The sequence below is a fragment of the Mustela putorius genome, unplaced genomic scaffold (assembly GCF_011764305.1).
Source record: "Mustela putorius furo isolate JIRA1106 unplaced genomic scaffold, ASM1176430v1.1 tig00537227_pilon_pilon_pilon, whole genome shotgun sequence".
NCBI lineage: Eukaryota > Metazoa > Chordata > Mammalia > Carnivora > Mustelidae > Mustela > Mustela putorius.
The window spans coordinates 4,843,273-4,859,671 of NW_025422368.1; the positions used below are offsets into that span (position 1 = coordinate 4,843,273).

The following is a 16,399-nucleotide window of genomic DNA, read 5'->3' on the forward strand; positions in this document are numbered from 1 at the left end:
CAGGTCCTGGGATCCAGCCCCATGTCGGGCTCCCAGTTCAGTGGGGAGTCCGCCTCTTCCTCTCCCTCTGCCTCTCCACCTGTTTGCCTGTGCTTCCTTCCTCTGCCCCTCTTTCTCTCAAATGAACAAATAAATCCTTAAAACAAAAACAGAAACAGTCTCACTTTAAACTCATGATTAAACCTCAAGTGGACTGTTCATGAATCCCATCAATCCTATTACAGATCCCGAAGTCCACTTCCATTCTCCTACTGTCCCGGCTGACTATTTCATACTTTCTCCTCCTTCCTTATCTTCTTAAAGCATTTTATTTCACTGAAAAACAAAGAAATTATCAAAAGAGGGGTGCTTGGGTGGCTCAGCTGGGTAAGCATCTGCCTTGATCCCCAGTCATGATCTCAAGGTCCTGGTATCAAGCCCCACACTGGGCTCCCTGCTAGGCAGGAAGCCTGCCACTCCCTTGCTTGTTCGTGTTCTCTCTCTCAATCTCTGTCAAATAAACAAATGAATAAATAAATCATGTTTTTTAAAAAGTTATCAAAAGAAAATTTTCAGAGTCTATCATCCCCAATCTACCCACCTAACCTGTATTTACTTTCTTACTGTGAGTAATGTACCTCTGGTCATACAAAATAAATTTTTCCACTTAAAGACTAAATCTTGTTCCTGGCCCTCCTCAAAGATGTAATCCCAGGACTGACCTCTCCCCTTCCTGTATCATCCAGTTTTCCCCCTCTATTTAATCAATCCCACTGGTATACCAACAGACTGTTAATTCCTCCTATCTTAAAAATAATAAAGTAAAGCTTTGGAGTTTTGACCTACAACTCTCTCCAGCAACTTCATTTCTTAGCCCCCTTTGTAACAAAATACCTTAAATGAGTTGTCTTTTCATTCTGTTCAATGAATGTCTACTCTTCTCCCCCAACCCATCTCTTTTTCCATGCTCTCTTGGATCTAATTATTTAGATTTTTTTTATCCCCACTCCCATGGAAATAGTTTTTGTCAAGGCTGTCAATAAACTTTATGTTGCTAAATAGTCAATTCTTGCTATTTGTGGTTATTATATTCTATAAAGTTGCATGTACATGGAATTAGCAAATACTGAATCATTGCTCTGGGGAGGGGGGAATATGCAGGTAGGCTCCGGCAGGCTTCTGGGCACATTATTTTCATCAACTGGTCAATATATAACCTTGTTTTAAGTGTTTCTGTTTAAAGACACCTTTTTTAGTATATATATTGCTAATTCACTAATACTGAACTCACAGGGGCGCCTGGGTGGCTTGGTGGGTTAAAGCCTCTGCCTTTGGCTCAGGTTATGATCCCGGGGTTCTGGAATCAAGCCCCTTATCAGGCTCTCTGCTCAGCAGGGAGCCTGCTTCCTCCTCTCTCTCTGCCTGCCTCTATGAACTGAACTCACAGACAGCATCACTATAACCCATATTTCAATAAAACTTACCTAACACATGTATTCTTTCCTCCTGGCACTCAATACTACACCTCGGAGGCCATTTTAAACAACAAAATCACTAACAAAAATGCAAAAAATATGCCACTAATCAGACCACCAAAAGAACTATTTAAAGCATGAGAGATAAAATAGGACGACAAAGCCCTGGTGCCTTGGTTCACGGTCCGCTGGAAGCTGTGCATCAAGTGACTCCAATCTGTCACCACTCTGGGCAAGGACCACAGAAGTACTGAGCTGATTCTGGGCTTACATATAAATTTTATCAAGTAGGCAAATCTGCAAAAACAGAATCCTTCAATAATGAAGACCAACTGTGGTAGCAGCTAATTTTTATTCCTTATTTGACCTGCCAGCAGCATTATACAGTTGACCATCACGTTATTCTTCATTTCCAAGATTCTTTCTCTAGAGTCTCCTCTTAACTTCACTGACTATCCCTTGGCAATCTTCCCCAAATCCAACAAATGCTGGAGAGCCCTAGTCAAATCCACAGACTCATCTCTAAGTATGTAAGACCCCCCAAAACTCATGTAGTTCCAGGACTTTAATTATACTTGTGTTAAATAGTTACTGTAAATAGTTACTGTCCCCCACAGCTCTGAGATGCTCTGTTCTGTTTTCCCCCTACGTGTTTTCTCTTTGTTTTCAATTTGGATATTTTCTGTTGATCTTCAAAGTCACTGAATTGTCTCCTTGGCTATGTTCAGTCTACTAATAAGCCCCAAAACATACTTCTTCTATATCAAATTTTTCATTTCTAGCATATTCATTTGACTTTCATATACTTTCCATTCCTCTGGTGAAATTTACCATCATACATGTCCACCTTTTCCGCTAGAACCTTTAATATATTATTATTATTTTATTTTTTAAAAAGATTTCTTTATTTGACAGAGAAAAAGAAAGGAGCGCATGCTCACAAGTGGGGGGGGAAGGGCAGAGGAAGAGGGACAGAAAGAAACAGACCCCCAGGAGTGTGAACCCAACAAGGAGCACTCCCGGGTGGGCTCAATCGGTTAAGTATCTGTCTTCACCTCAGGTCATGAGGGATTGAGCCCCACATCCGGCTCTTTGTTCCGTGGGGAGCCTGCTTCTCCCTCTCCTTCAGCTACCGCTCCCCCTGCTTGTGTGTTGTCAAGCAAATAAATAAAATCTTTAAAAAAATAAATTCAGGGGTGCCTGGGTGGCTCAGTTGGTTAACCCGCTGCCTTTAGCTCAGGTGATGATCCCGGAGTCCTAGGATCAAGTCCCACACCTGGCTTCCTGCTCAGCAGGGAGCCTGCTTCTACCTCTCCCTCTACTGCCACTCCTGCTCGTTCTCTCTCTCTGTGTCAAATAAATAAATACAATCCTTAAAAATCAATTAATTGTCTGATAATTCTCACAACTGTGAGATCCTCAGTCTATCGGTTATTGTGATTTTTATTTTGATTTTTGAACAGTAGGCTATTTTTATCTTGGATTATGGATATCGTGTATAACACAGGAGACTGAGGAAACAGTATAAAAATGGCTCTTTTTCTGCAAGCTATTAGTGGGAGCTGAGGGGAGAGGCTGAGTCAATCTTTTTAGGAATTAGGCTGGGTCTGGGTTCTATTGTTATGATTAACTTAAGTGTACTACCTACTTCAAATTCCTCTAGGGCAACCTTCTGCTTAGGGTGGAAGCTGGTTTGCCTGAGGGTTTTTCTCAGGGTTCTACCTCCACCCTCCACTTCTGGTTTTCCCTGCCTCCCCTCCCAGGCTAGTCCCCAGGGGCGGAATGCGGTTGTTTTACTTGAGTCTGAGTCTCAGGCAAGCCATTATCCCTGGATCTCCAGGCACAGGGCTTTCTCCCAGCAGTAGGAAAACAAAGGGTCTGAACCCAGAAGTTTCCTCACCTTCCCTCAGGTTGTACGTGTTTTTGTCTTTTCACTCCTCCCAGCCACAATGGAAAATGGAATTTATTCCCTTCCCCCAGTGGCTTAAAGCTCCTCCATACCGGAAGGACTGTACCACCTAGTGGGCCTTACCTCATCTCCCTTGCTTCCCCCAATCTTCCTCACAACAAACTGCTAGGAGACCTTGAAGAAAAAGCCTAGAGGTGGGTGTTCCCTACGCTGTGTCCGCAGCTCTCAAGGATTCTACAGTCTCCTGCTAGCCCACACTTAGACTTCAGCAATCCATTAAAAACTTAGCCAAATTCTTCTCTATCCTTGTACCACAGTGCTGCCTTCTTCCTGTGCTGTTACAGATGAGCCAGATCCCACCTCTGATGAATCAAGAGAATTTATAACTTTGTATATTACAGCTCATTCTTATTTCAAGATGGGAACAATACTCTTTGCAGCTTTCTATATCCCAAGTGGAAGTCAGAAATCACTTTGTGAGTTTACCACCTATAAAGCCACAATTCCTACATTTACATTTCTAGTCTGGACTTCTCCTCTGGACTCCAGATCATATATCTCCAGCTGCCTACTGGACAAACCTATTTTTATGGTTTGGCAGACAAACTTTAAGGTGGCCCCCGTGACCCCCACCTCCTGGTATTCATGCCCTTGGGTAATCCTTTCCATTGAGTGTGGGAAGGACCTGCAACTTTCTTCTAATCAGTAAGGCAAAGATGATGAGATGGCATTCCCATGATTACATTTTTTTTTTAAGATTTTATTTATTTATTTGACAAGAGAGACATCACAAGTAGGCAAACAGGCAGGCAGAGAGAGAGAGAGAAGGAAGCGGGCTCCCTGCTGAGCAGAGAGCCTGATGTGGGACTCGATCCCAGGACCCTGAGATCATGACCTGAGCAGCTTAACCCACTGAGCCACCCAGGCGCCCCCCATGATTACATTTTATAGCAAAGGAATGGCATATCATTTCCTTGATTAGGTCATATGGTATTATACAACACTCTGTCTTGCTAGCCAATTCACTCTCATCCTCTTGCCAGACATAATGGAGCAGACTGCCATGCTGTGAACTGCTTATGAAGAGGGCCACATGGCAGCAAACTGCAGATGACCTGTAAGATCTGCGGGTAGCCTCCAGCCAACAAAAAACTCAAGCTCTCAGTCTCACAGCTGCAACAAAATGAAGTCTGCCAATAACCTGAGTCAAGTTGGAAGTGGATTCTTCTCCAGTTCAACCCACAGGTGAGAAAGCCCACCTTGACTGCCCTTGAGCCAATACCTTGACTGCAGAAACTGTGATGTGTTGTGAGCCAAAGCGGTAAGAGAACCTATTTGCAGAGAGAAGATCACAAGTTTCGGAGAGTCAGGCAGAGAGAGAGAGAGAAGCCTCACTGAGCAAAACTGCGGGGCTCGATTGAATCATGTGTTGTGAGCAATTAAGTTTGCGGTAATTTTAGTACAGAAAAGTAATACAGATAGCATCACCAACTTTTTTTTTCTTTTTAAAGATTTTTATTTATTTGTTAGAGAGAGAGATACAGAGCACAAGCACAGGCAGACAGAGTGGCAGGCTGGAGGCAGAGGGAGAAGCAGGCTCCCTGCCAAGCAAGGAGCCCTTTCTGGGACTCGATCCCAGGACGCTGGGATCATGACCTGAGCCGAAGGCAGCCGCTTAACCAACTGAGCCACCCAGGCGTCCCAGCATCACAAACTTAATATGCCTAAAAGCCGAATTCCTGACTGCCAAAATTACCCCACAAAACTAAAGAAAAATATGCTCGTGTGTCCATCTTATTAAGTGGCAACTCCATTCCTACAGTTATTCAAGCCAAAAACTAGGGTCTATCTTAACCTCTTTTTTTCTCTAAAACCCACATCTAATCTGAAAGTAAACACTGTTGGCTTTAAAACCAAATTATATCCAGAATCTAAATTTTATCCACTACCACCTTGGTCCAAGCCACTATCACCTCTCAAGCACATTATTCTAAACGCTTCCTAACTGGTTTCCCTGCATCTACTCTACAAAGCAGCCAAAATGATCCTATTAAAACATCAGGTAGGGGCCCCTGGCTGGCTCAGTGGGTTAAGGCCTCCGCCTTTGGCTCAGGTCATGATCCCAGGGTCCTGGGATCGAGCCCCACATCGGGCTCCCTGCTCTGTGGGGAGCCTGTTTCCTCCTCTCTCTCTGGCTTGCCTCTCTGCCTACTTGTGATCTCCCTCGGTCAAATAAATAAATAAATAAAATCTTAAAAAAAAAAAAAATCAGGTAAGTTTTTACTCAAAACACTCCAAAGGATTCCCATCTAACCCAGCTTAAAAGTCAAAAGCCTTACAGTGGCCTACAAGGCCTACCTTACCCGGCACTCTCCCTTCCCACCCCAAACCTCTCCTCCTCATCCTGTATCATTCTCCCCTCATTCACCTGTCTCCCACGACACCAGTCTCTGTGCTGTTCCTTAACTATGCCAAGTATCTACCAGTCTCAGCGTTTTACAATTGTTAGTTCGTGTAAATGAAGAGTTCTTTCCACTAATGGGACTTCTCTGACCACTTTATATACAAAGACAAGTCCACCTGTCCCCACCAATCCCCATCCCTCCCGCCCTGCTTTGTTAGTCCCCAGAGTACACACTATGAACTGATACCTGTTTTATTGCCTGTCTCCCCAAAATTAGAAGGAAAGTCCGTAAGAGCTGAGGCTTCTGTTTATTCCTATGTCCTCAGCTTATACTGAATGACTAAATAAATATCACTGCTGTAGATACGGTTTCCTTACAGTATTTAGAGTCTAATGAAGTAATCGTGCCACAAGAATTTGGACATGAAGTCAGTGAAATTATTTTTCAAAATCACTACAAAATTACTTACCACTTAGAAATATACTCATTTTAGGGACGCCTGGGTGGCTCAGTTGGTTAAGCAGCTACCTTCGGCTCAGGTCATGATCCCAGCGTTCTGGGATCGAGTCCCACATCGGGCTCCTTGCTCTGCAGGGAGCCTGTTTCTCCCTCTGCCTCTGCCTGCCACTTTGTCTGCTTGTGCTTGCGCTCACTCTACCTCTCTCTCTGACAAATAAATAAATAAAAATAAAATCTTAAAAAAAAAAAAAAAAAAGAAAGAAATATACTCATTCTACATCTCACTGTAAATATGCTTCTAAGAAAACGTGGAGAACATTCACATCTAACCAAAATAACTGAAGTATACAAGCCAAGTGAATTTGAACATTTCTGTGAAGGGCTTTATTAATACAAAGATAGCTGAAAGTCTCTATAATTGTTTTTCCAGCATCATCTGGAGACAATACCATTATTCTACACAGATATAGCCAAACAATAAAGAAGGATGCATGAAGTTTGAAGGATTAACCCTTTTGGACCTCGCTTCTCAAATTTTCTGATCTCAAGACTCTTTACACTCTTAAAAATTACTGAGGACCCCAAAGAATTCTTACATATGTGGGCTTTTAATCTACTAACACGTTTAAAATTAAAACAGAAATCTTAAAAATATTTAACAGTTCATTTTGAAGTAATATAAATCTATTACGAATCTAATTTTCATTTATGTAACTAAACTTCCCTCTCCCAAATTAGTATAAGAGAATGACATTTTAGATTTCTGCAAATTAATGTTTGAGTTAATAGAATATGGCTGAATTCTCTTACCTTCTCTTACATTAAATATTTTGCCATATGTTGTTCTGGCTGAGGTATATAAATGAAGCCTGGCCTCACATATATATGAAATTGGAAAAGGGAGGACTGTTTTTAATAGTATTTTCAGATAATTGTGGAGATTCTTCTTTGATACAACTTTAAAACTTAAACAGATTGTAGTTTCTTAAAGGTTGTTTGCAATATACAATCTTAATGTTATGTTTTTTTTTTTTTTGAAGATTTTTATTTACTTGAGAGAAGAGAGAGGGAAAGAAAATACATACAAGCAAGCACAAGAAGGGGTGGGGAGTGGCGGAGAAGAGGGAGAGGGAGAACAGACTACCTGCTGAGCAGAGTCCAACACGGGACTTGATCCCAGGGCCACCTGATAATGACTTGAGCTGAAGGCAGACACCCAGCCAACTGAGCCACCAGGCACCCCATAGCGTTATATATTCTATTAACATCAACATCCATTGGTCTGCGGTGCCTGGGTGGCTCAGTCAGTTAAGCCTCTGCCTTGGGCTCAAGTCATGATCCCAGGGTCTTAGGACTGAGCTCCATCCACATCAGGCTCCCTGCTCAGTGGAGGGTCTACTTCTCCCTCTCCCTCTGCCCCTCCTCCATGCTTCTGCTCTCTCTCTCAAGTAAATAAAGAGATCTTTAAAAAAATAAAATAAAATAAAATCCATTGTTTACCTTGTACTCTGAATGAATCTTATACCCAAGCATGATTTTGTAACACAACTTTGTAACTAAAAAGTCTGTCAAGTACTGGGAAACAGTCAAGCTCACAATGGTGAATACAAGTCTTCCAAAATTCTCATTTTTGCTTGAAAGTTCAAGTCTTATCACAGGCAACAAACACCTGTCCATTGTTTTCCTTGAAGTGGGTGACGTGCATGGATCAGACCATTTGAAATTTTAAAATATCAGTTCTGCAATATGCATGCCTATCAATTTAAATTCTCTAATGTATAGGCCTATTTTCCAGTTCAGCAAAAAGATTTCCTATGTACCCACAATAAATGTACTGAACTGAAGATGGTTTGCCTCTTGAAACTGTCAGTCTGTTTCAAGTTAGCACAAAGAGATAAATAATTTTTCATTTTTCTTATGCAAAAACAAAATCCATCTGGAAAAAATCAAAATAATCATGCACCACAAAAAATGAAATCTACTTCAAGTTTTGTAAAGTATATACCTATTTAAAACAACACTAAAGGTACTTTGTATAGAGGAAAATAAAACTGAAATAACCTTGCCAGGATGTTTAAATCAAATCTATCTTCCTTTCTTACACTTCAACATTTACGGCTCTTTTTCCTTGGTTCTTTTTCATAAAACATTCCTATTTAGCTCAGTATTTTGGCTGGATCCTGCCTTACCTGTTGAGCAATATGAGAAATATGAGTTCCCTGAACCGCTGAACCAGGCTGCGGCGCTGCCTCTGCAGTGTTACTCTTGTGGGAATCTTCCATAATCAACTATAAGCGGGAAAAAAGTCAGTTAGAAGATGCTTTTCAAGAAATCCTAAGACATTTCTATCCTTAACATGTGTACGTTTTCAGAGGAGCAAGATGAAGTTTCTCTATGCTATGAGCTAGCTCATTTTATCCAGACTCATTGTCTTCTCATGTTCTGTTCTGTGCAGAGATCTAATTACAAGATCTCAAGAAATGGCAAATAAAAAGCACTACAGAATATGTATAATATGCTGCACAGTTGTATAAAAATTGGCAACCTGGTTGCTTCTGTAGAAGAGAACTGGCAGTTATGGAACAGAGATACAGAGATAGAAAAGACTATTCCTTGCATATTCCTTTACATTTTAAAATTTTTGATCCACATGAACCTGTTAAAATTTAATAAGTGGCAAATACATACATAAATATTGTGACTAAATTTTCAAGTGTTATCCCACTCACGAAGTATGGTAGTCTTCCTGTCCATGGACACAAGAATTCTTCTTCATCTAGGGAACAGTTTCTAATTGCACAGATAGTGCTACATAGAGAATTCATTAAACAGACGCTGAATTAAATAAATAAACACAACCACACCTAAAGAGATTCTAAAGATCTAGATGATCTATAGAAAGAAGCAAGTGCAGGATATGCAGGCTAGGTAAAAATGAGAATAAATGGCTTTTGAGAGATGGAATACGCCAAGAGGGAAGACAACCACTTAGACTGCTAAAAGATTTGGGCAGAATTTAAGGTTTTTTAATGATTACAAAGAAGAAAGAAGAGTTGACCAGCAAACATGAAAAGATGTTCATATCACTAACCATTAGGGAAATCTAAATCACAACTACAATGAGATATCATCCCAACATCCCATCATTAGGATGGGTATTATTTTTTTTTAAGATTTTATTTATTTATTTGACAGAAAGAGATCACAAGTAGGCAGAGAGGCAGGCGGGGGGGGGGGGTGTAGGGAGGAGGCTGCCTGCTGAGCAGAGAGCCTGATGTGGGGCTCCATCCTAGGACCTGAGACCATGACCTGAGCCGAAGGCAGAGGTTTAACCCTCTGAGCCACCCAGGAGCCCCTAGGATGGTTAATGTTTTTTTTAAAATTAAAAATAAAATAAGTGCTGGTGAGGATATGGAGAAACTGGGACATTTGTGCACTGCTGTTGGGGATGCAAAAAAGGTGTAGCCACTATGGGAAACACTATGGTAGTTACTAAAAAATTTAAAGATAGAATCACTGTGTGATCCAGAAATCCCTCATCTAGGTATATACCCAAAGGAATTGAAAGCAAGGTCTTTAAGATATATTTATACACCCATGTGCACAGCAACATTATTTACAATAGTCAAAAGATACAATCAACCCAGTTATGCATAGAGATGAATGAATAAACAATATGGTATATTCAAAGTCTACATGAATATTCCATCCAGGGAACATACGTAATTCTTTTTTTCTTTTTAACCAAACAAGATAATACTGTGATTAATATCTTTGGTACATAAAACTCTTCCAGTTTTTATTAAATTTATTAAATTAAGTTTATTAAATAAATTTATTAAATTAAAATTATCTCCACAGAACATTTCCCAAAAGGATTATTACTTGATCAAGGAGTATGATTATCTAAGGTTTTCTGGGGAAACCTGGGTGGCTCAGTCATTAAATGTCTGACTTCGGCTCAGGTCACAACCCCTGGGTCCTGGGATCAAGCCCCACATCGGGCTCCCTGCTCCTCCCTCTCTCCCACTCCCCCTGCATCTGCTCCCTTTCTCGCTGTGTCTCTCTCTGTCAAATAAATAAATTAAATAAATAAAATATTTTAAACAAACAAATAATAAAAATAAAATTTTCTGAAGGAGTTACAGTCCATCGGAAGTACATGAGAAAGCAATGATAAGTGAAAAATGACATACTGTTTTACATTTCTTTAATTCTCTATTAGTTGTGTGAACTATATGTTCGTATTACTTATTCATCCATTTATCACCAAATCTTAGTGTTTTTCTTATTCGCCTCTTTCTTTTTTTAAAGTATTTTTAAAGGTTTTATTTAGGGGCGCCTGAGTGGCTCATTCATTAAATACCTGCCTTTGGTTCAGGTCATGGTCCAGAGTCCTGGGATTGAGCCCTACATCAGGCTCCTGCTCAGCAGGGAGCCTGTTTCTCCTCCTGCTTGTGTTCCCTCTCTGTCTGTGTCAAATAAATAAATAAAATCTTAACAACAAAAAAAGGTTTATTTATTAATTTAAAGAAAGTGACAGAGGGGAAGAGGGTGTGCTTGAGCCGGTGGAGGGGCAGAGAGAGAAGGGGTGAGAATCTTTGAGTACAGAACCCAAAGTGGGGCTTGACATGGGTCTCAGGACCCTGAGAGCATGACCTGAGCTAAAATTAAGAGTCAGATGCTCAACAGACAGCCACCCAGGCATCCCAGTCTGTATCTTTTAAAATTTTATTTGCCAGAAAGCAAGCACATGTGCACACACAAGTGGGGTAGCAGGAGAGGGAGAAGCAGGCTCCCCACTGAGCAAGGAGCAGATGTGAGACTCAACCCCAGGACCCTCAAATCATGACCTGAGCAGCAGGCAGACACTTAACCGAGCCACCCAGGCATCCCTAATATTTCTTTCTTTCTTTCTTTTTTTTAAAGATTTTATTTATTTATTTGACAGACAGGTCACAAGTAGGCAGAGAGGCAGGCAGAGAGAGAGGGGGAAGCAGGTTCCCTGCTGAGCAGAGAGCCCAATATGGGGCTCGATCTCAAGAGCCTGAGATCATGACCCGAGCTGAAGGCAGAGGCTCAACCCTCTAGGCCACCCAGGTGCCCCCCTAATATTTCTTAATACAAATTTCATTTCTATCATGTGGATACAAATACCTTAACAATGACTTAACTATGATTATTTTTAAACTTTTAATTTTGCCAAATTCATCTAATGCTTCCTATGTTGTTTCTTCAACTGCTCTGAATCTCATACATAGTCCCTTCTTTAGGAAGAGCCGTGATTTTTCATCTCCACTAATACAAGTATAATATCACAGACCAAACACAGAAATAGCACCAAACCTGCAATTATGTATTTTCCCCATACTATCTGTATTGAAAATGCCTTTAAAAAAAAAAAAAAAGATTTTGGGGCACCTGGGTGGCTCAGTGGGTTAAAACCTCTGCCTTCGGCTCAGGTCATGATCCCAGGGTCCTGGGATGGAGCCCTTTGTTGGGCTCTCTGCTCAGCAGGGAGCCTGCCGCACCCCCCCCCTTACTTGTGATCTCTGTCTGTGAAATAAATAAATAAAATCTTAAAAAAAAAAAAAAAAGATTTTAAGCAATCTCTATACCCAATGTGGGGCTCAAATTTACAACTCCAAAATCCAGAGTCACACGCTCTACTGAGACAGCCAGGCAGCTAAAATGCCTTTTTTTAACACTCCCCATTTCAGAAGACATAAGTTAGAATGTAGAAAAGAAAAAAATATATATAGTGCTAAAGCACTAAAAGAAACTATAAAAGACTTTTCAAAACCTTATTAAATTACTGGAAATGATACTTTTCTGTTTCACTGTGACTCACTGATTTCTGCTCCGTAACAGTATTACAAAGAAATCCTAAATCTAATGGAAACTAACACAATCAACACAACAATACACATTTCCTAGTAAAAGCCACTACAGTCAGCAAGTAAGATTTTTGGCTAATTATTACAACCACATTTCCTACAGAAAATAAGCCCATTTTCTATAACTTTTTAAAGAGAAATCAACTAGGGGCACCTGGGTGGCTCAGTGGGCTGGGCCTCTGCCTTCAGCTCAGGTCGTGATCCCAGGGTCCTGGGATCGAGCCCCACATCGGGCTCTCTCTGCTCAGCAGGGAGCCTGCTTCCTCCTCTCTCTCCGCCTGCTTCTCTGCCTACTTGTGATCTCTCTGTCAAATAAATAAATAAAATCTTAAAAAAAAAAAAAAGAGAAATCAACTAATCAGCTTTTTTCCCAAAATGAAGACAGCTTTATAGTTGTATCTCACTGTAAACTATACTATATATTTTTTATGTTGGTGTACAATCTTCATTTGCTCACTCTTTTCAGCTATTACTCTTAAAACTGAGGTTAAGATGAATGATCTGTTAAAAATTGGCTCAACACAGAATATGCTGTCAGTATACAAAAGCATTCTCAATGAAAATAATATAGCTCCCTGCAGCAGATGGAAGCTTAACTCTAGACACCAGTAAGTAGGCCAGAATCACAGGGGTTAGTGAAACACAGCTTCAAAAGTGCCATCAACGAGATGGAATTTGGGAGACGGATAAAATGCAGCAGGCTGTGATCTTGCTGACATATAAAGAATGTAAGTAAAAGACATGGTGCTTCTAAGAAAACTTGCAAAGAAAGGAATATTATATCCTAGGCACTAAATGAAGAGCTTTTTTGTATCATTTCCTAGATTCCCTATTTGAGAGATTTATAAGTGAGGCTCAAGGAAATTGCCATTTTCTATGAATCTCACAGTAAGATGTGAATACAAGACCTGAAGGCAGAACTATTTTAACTCAAAATCCATGTTTTTTTCTTCCCCCCATGCTGCCCCTCTTCCTCTAATATTGCCAACTTGTTCATCTGGCAAACTGCTACTCTTCAAGTTTCATCCTAAACATTAAGTTCACAACTGCTCCAGGTCCTTTCTTCCTTCCTACTTTGTGTCCTCTACGTATTTTTAATGAGGTCACTTAACACTTGGAACTGTGTTTATTAGCATGTCTGGTTCCCCCAGTCTTTTTTGGGGGTGGGGTGTTGTTTCCCCCAGTCTTAAGGTACCTAAGGACAGTGCCTATAGCAGCCCAATAGAGACACTCATCTATGCTGTAAATAAACATCAACAAATACAGTTAGTATTCTCATTTGACGAATGAAGGTCTTAGTTTCCTCACCTACAGAGAATACAGAACTATGATAAGCTTGAGGGCAAGGAATCTCTTGCTTGACACTTCCATACTGAACTCATGATCTTCCCTCAAAATTGTTCGTTTGCCATGCTGAATTTCTTCCAGAACTTCCCATGTGCCTACCTTGCTTTCTCTCACCTTTAGGCTTTCACATATGCCATTCCCTCTGCCAGAAACACTACTCCCCTCCTCTTCGTGTGGCCTATTCCTATGAGTTATTTATTCTTCCAGGCAATCTTTCATGAATCCCTCAGATTAGTCGAGAAACTCTGGCTGTATCCCCAAAGCACATGTTACCCCCTCTTCACCCAGTATTGTAATGGCCAGTTTTCTGTCTTGCCACCAGAATGCAAGCTTTAGGGAGCCAAAGACCATATCCAGTTCCCAACAGAGCACTAACACCTTGCACATTCATTAATGCTGACTAGATCAATGTGTTTAGTAAGGTTTGTCTAGCTACAGAAAGAAGTAATGGTTAAAGAAATATATTTAGACAATTACTTCAATTCGGCTTTGGAATCAAGACGCCACAAGCACACAAAAATCCTACTTTAGAGAGATAAATTCATTATAATTAAGTAGGATATGTGAGGAAAAAGCATTTTTGGGCGGGACTACCACCTACTGGTGATATAGTAGTACTGTACAGATTTATCACAGACCAAACATAACCTTAAAGGATAACAGAATTAACACATTCAGTGATAGGACAAATGTACTGATTCTATTTGGGACACCGAGGTACATGCATATTACAAAATCTACCGGAAAAACAGCATTTTAATAAAACTGCTTAGATATGCTGGTAACAAAATTCTCAAGATGCATTTTGCAAACAAACACAGCAACACAAACTCTCATCACAAACCATGCCAGTTTGACAAAGATGCTTGCCAAATCTATGCTGAAAAAGCCTCAGAAGGGCACTCTCAATGAGTATCACAAGTATCCCCACTTCTCAAAAATTCGTGTTGCATCACTGCAGTTTGACAAAAAAACACCTGAGTTCACTAACAGAAAGAAATCTCAAGGGGATTTTCAGTTTCAGGAAACAAGTGAAGATAGCATTCAGGGTTTGTTTGTTTCACACCCAGCCATTACAGAGGCAGCCTGGACCACAACAGCAAGAGGGGCCTGCCAAGCTCCTTCCCGTAGAACTATACCCAGCATCTCAGCATCAAGTCTCCATAGCTTTGAACTGCGTCGGTGGACATCAGAGCATCAGGGACTTTATCTCGATTTATTTGGTTAGTTAAGATGGGTCCGTATGAAAAGCCCGAGAGATTATTTGGGGGGGTCTGAGAACACAGAAAAAAATTTCCCTATAAATTAATGGTAATCTCTTCTTCGCTTTAGGTCATTTCTCTTAAGGTTTCACAAGAATGCCCTTTCCGATGGCTGAGGAAACCAGTACTAGCCCACAGCTCCTCAAAAGCTAATAAAACCACAATTATTCAACACCTACAAAGATTTTTAAAGCAGATTAAAGGGCACGCTCCAACGTACACCTGATACAGGAAACCTGCATGCTGGGAACGACCATGCTTAGTTTCTCGATGTAGGAGAAAATCAGTTTCCTCGCCTTGATCCATGGTCCAGAGAGAAACACAGGAGCGTCTATCTTCCCACACGCTCCTTCTCCTTCACCAGCTACACCTTCCCATTACTGTTTCGTGCGTCTGTGGCTTTACTGTCTACCTCCCCACTGGACTGTGAGCACCCTGCGGGTAAGGACTGTTCTGCCCTCCACCGACAGCCGGCCAGGGCCTCGCACGCCCAGGCGCCCGGTGTGCTCTGCGGGATCCCTGGCGGACATAACCGGTCTCCGGCAGCTGGGCGGAAAACGCGCGGAGGCCAAGGCCACGCCGCCCTCCCCGCCCCGCCCTCTCCGCCCAATTCCGAGACCTTCGACTGAGGGCGCTCGCCGACGGCCGCACAGGGGCCGCTTCAGAGGCGAAAGCCACCCCCGGCGGGAGGTCTCCGGTTTTATTTTGGTTGGTGGAGGCGCAGTTGGGAGGCAGGGGAGACCGACGACTGCGGGAGAACAGCCGGGCCAGGCACGAGAACCGGAAGGGCGCCCGGCGGAGGGACAGCGGGCAGCCCCTCCCCCTTCCGCCGCGCGCCCTCCGCGCCCCTCCCCCACCGCTGCCGCCGCGCGCGACCCCCACCCGGCGCGAGACTTGACTCAGCGTCCCGGACGGCGCCGAGTCCCCACTCCCTCCCTCTGCCCGGGAACACGGGGACACAGGAGCACGTCCCACCCCCGCCCCCTGCTTACCTGTGGCTGCAGCTCGCCGCTCTCCGGGGCGGGAACTTCCACTCCCCCCCTCCCAGGTGGATCCGAATTCTCTGCCCACTTCCACCACCCCCTCACACGGCGGGGGACGTCCCTCTGTCTCAGGGGTCAGGCGGAGCGGGGAGAATTAATGTCACTTAATAGCCAGCTGTCCTAAGCTACCGTTTCCTCGGCAGTCAGGGCCGCCACTGGCGGCATGATCTACACCAGGCCGGGGGCGGGGGAGGAGAGGGGGGCAAAACTGAGTAAAGTGAGCGTGGGGGGTGAGGTTAAGGCGGTCCGTCCGTGCGGGCCGCCGTCCTACGTCACCACGTTGCTCACGTGATGTGCCGCCATCTTGTGCCGGGTCTCCTCGGATGGAAAAGTATTACTTCGGTTACCTGTAGTCGTTTTTCTCTTCTGGAACTCTGTCCGCTCTCCTCCTACACTTCTGTTTTGGGAGGCCCCACCTGGCTTGGTGGTGTCAGGAGGCCTCTCGGTGTGAGGCTCTTTTCATGAGTTAGTGGCGTCGCTCTCAGCTCAGCTCCTACTTTCTCCGGGTTGGGTGATGAGACCCAGAACCGTCGATCCTGGCCTTGACTCACGCCTCACCTGTCCGGACCTGGTCGAGAGAAGGGACTGACGCATCTTCTCTTGGTTTCCCCAGCCTATTTTTA

At 42.7% G+C, this 16,399-nt stretch overlaps 1 protein-coding gene across 5 annotated transcripts in view; it reads right to left on the reverse strand.

The window, feature by feature from the left end:
• The window catches only part of ATF1 (activating transcription factor 1), a 90,065-nt gene extending 74,199 nt beyond the window's left edge, over window positions 1–15,866 (reverse strand). For 3 of the 5 annotated variants that reach the window (XM_045072891.1, XM_045072889.1, XM_045072890.1), the window contains exon 1: window positions 15,726–15,859. Coding sequence is in view for 2 of the 5 variants with exons in the window: in XM_045072886.1 (XP_044928821.1) it covers window positions 8,417–8,509 (93 nt within the window). In the remaining 3 variants the exon portion in view is untranslated. Of the gene's footprint in view, window positions 1–8,416; window positions 8,516–15,352; window positions 15,489–15,725 lie in introns of those variants that run through there. The other 2 variants (XM_045072886.1, XM_045072888.1) reach the window with 2 other exon arrangements.
• Window positions 15,867–16,399: the final 533 nt, after the last annotated feature.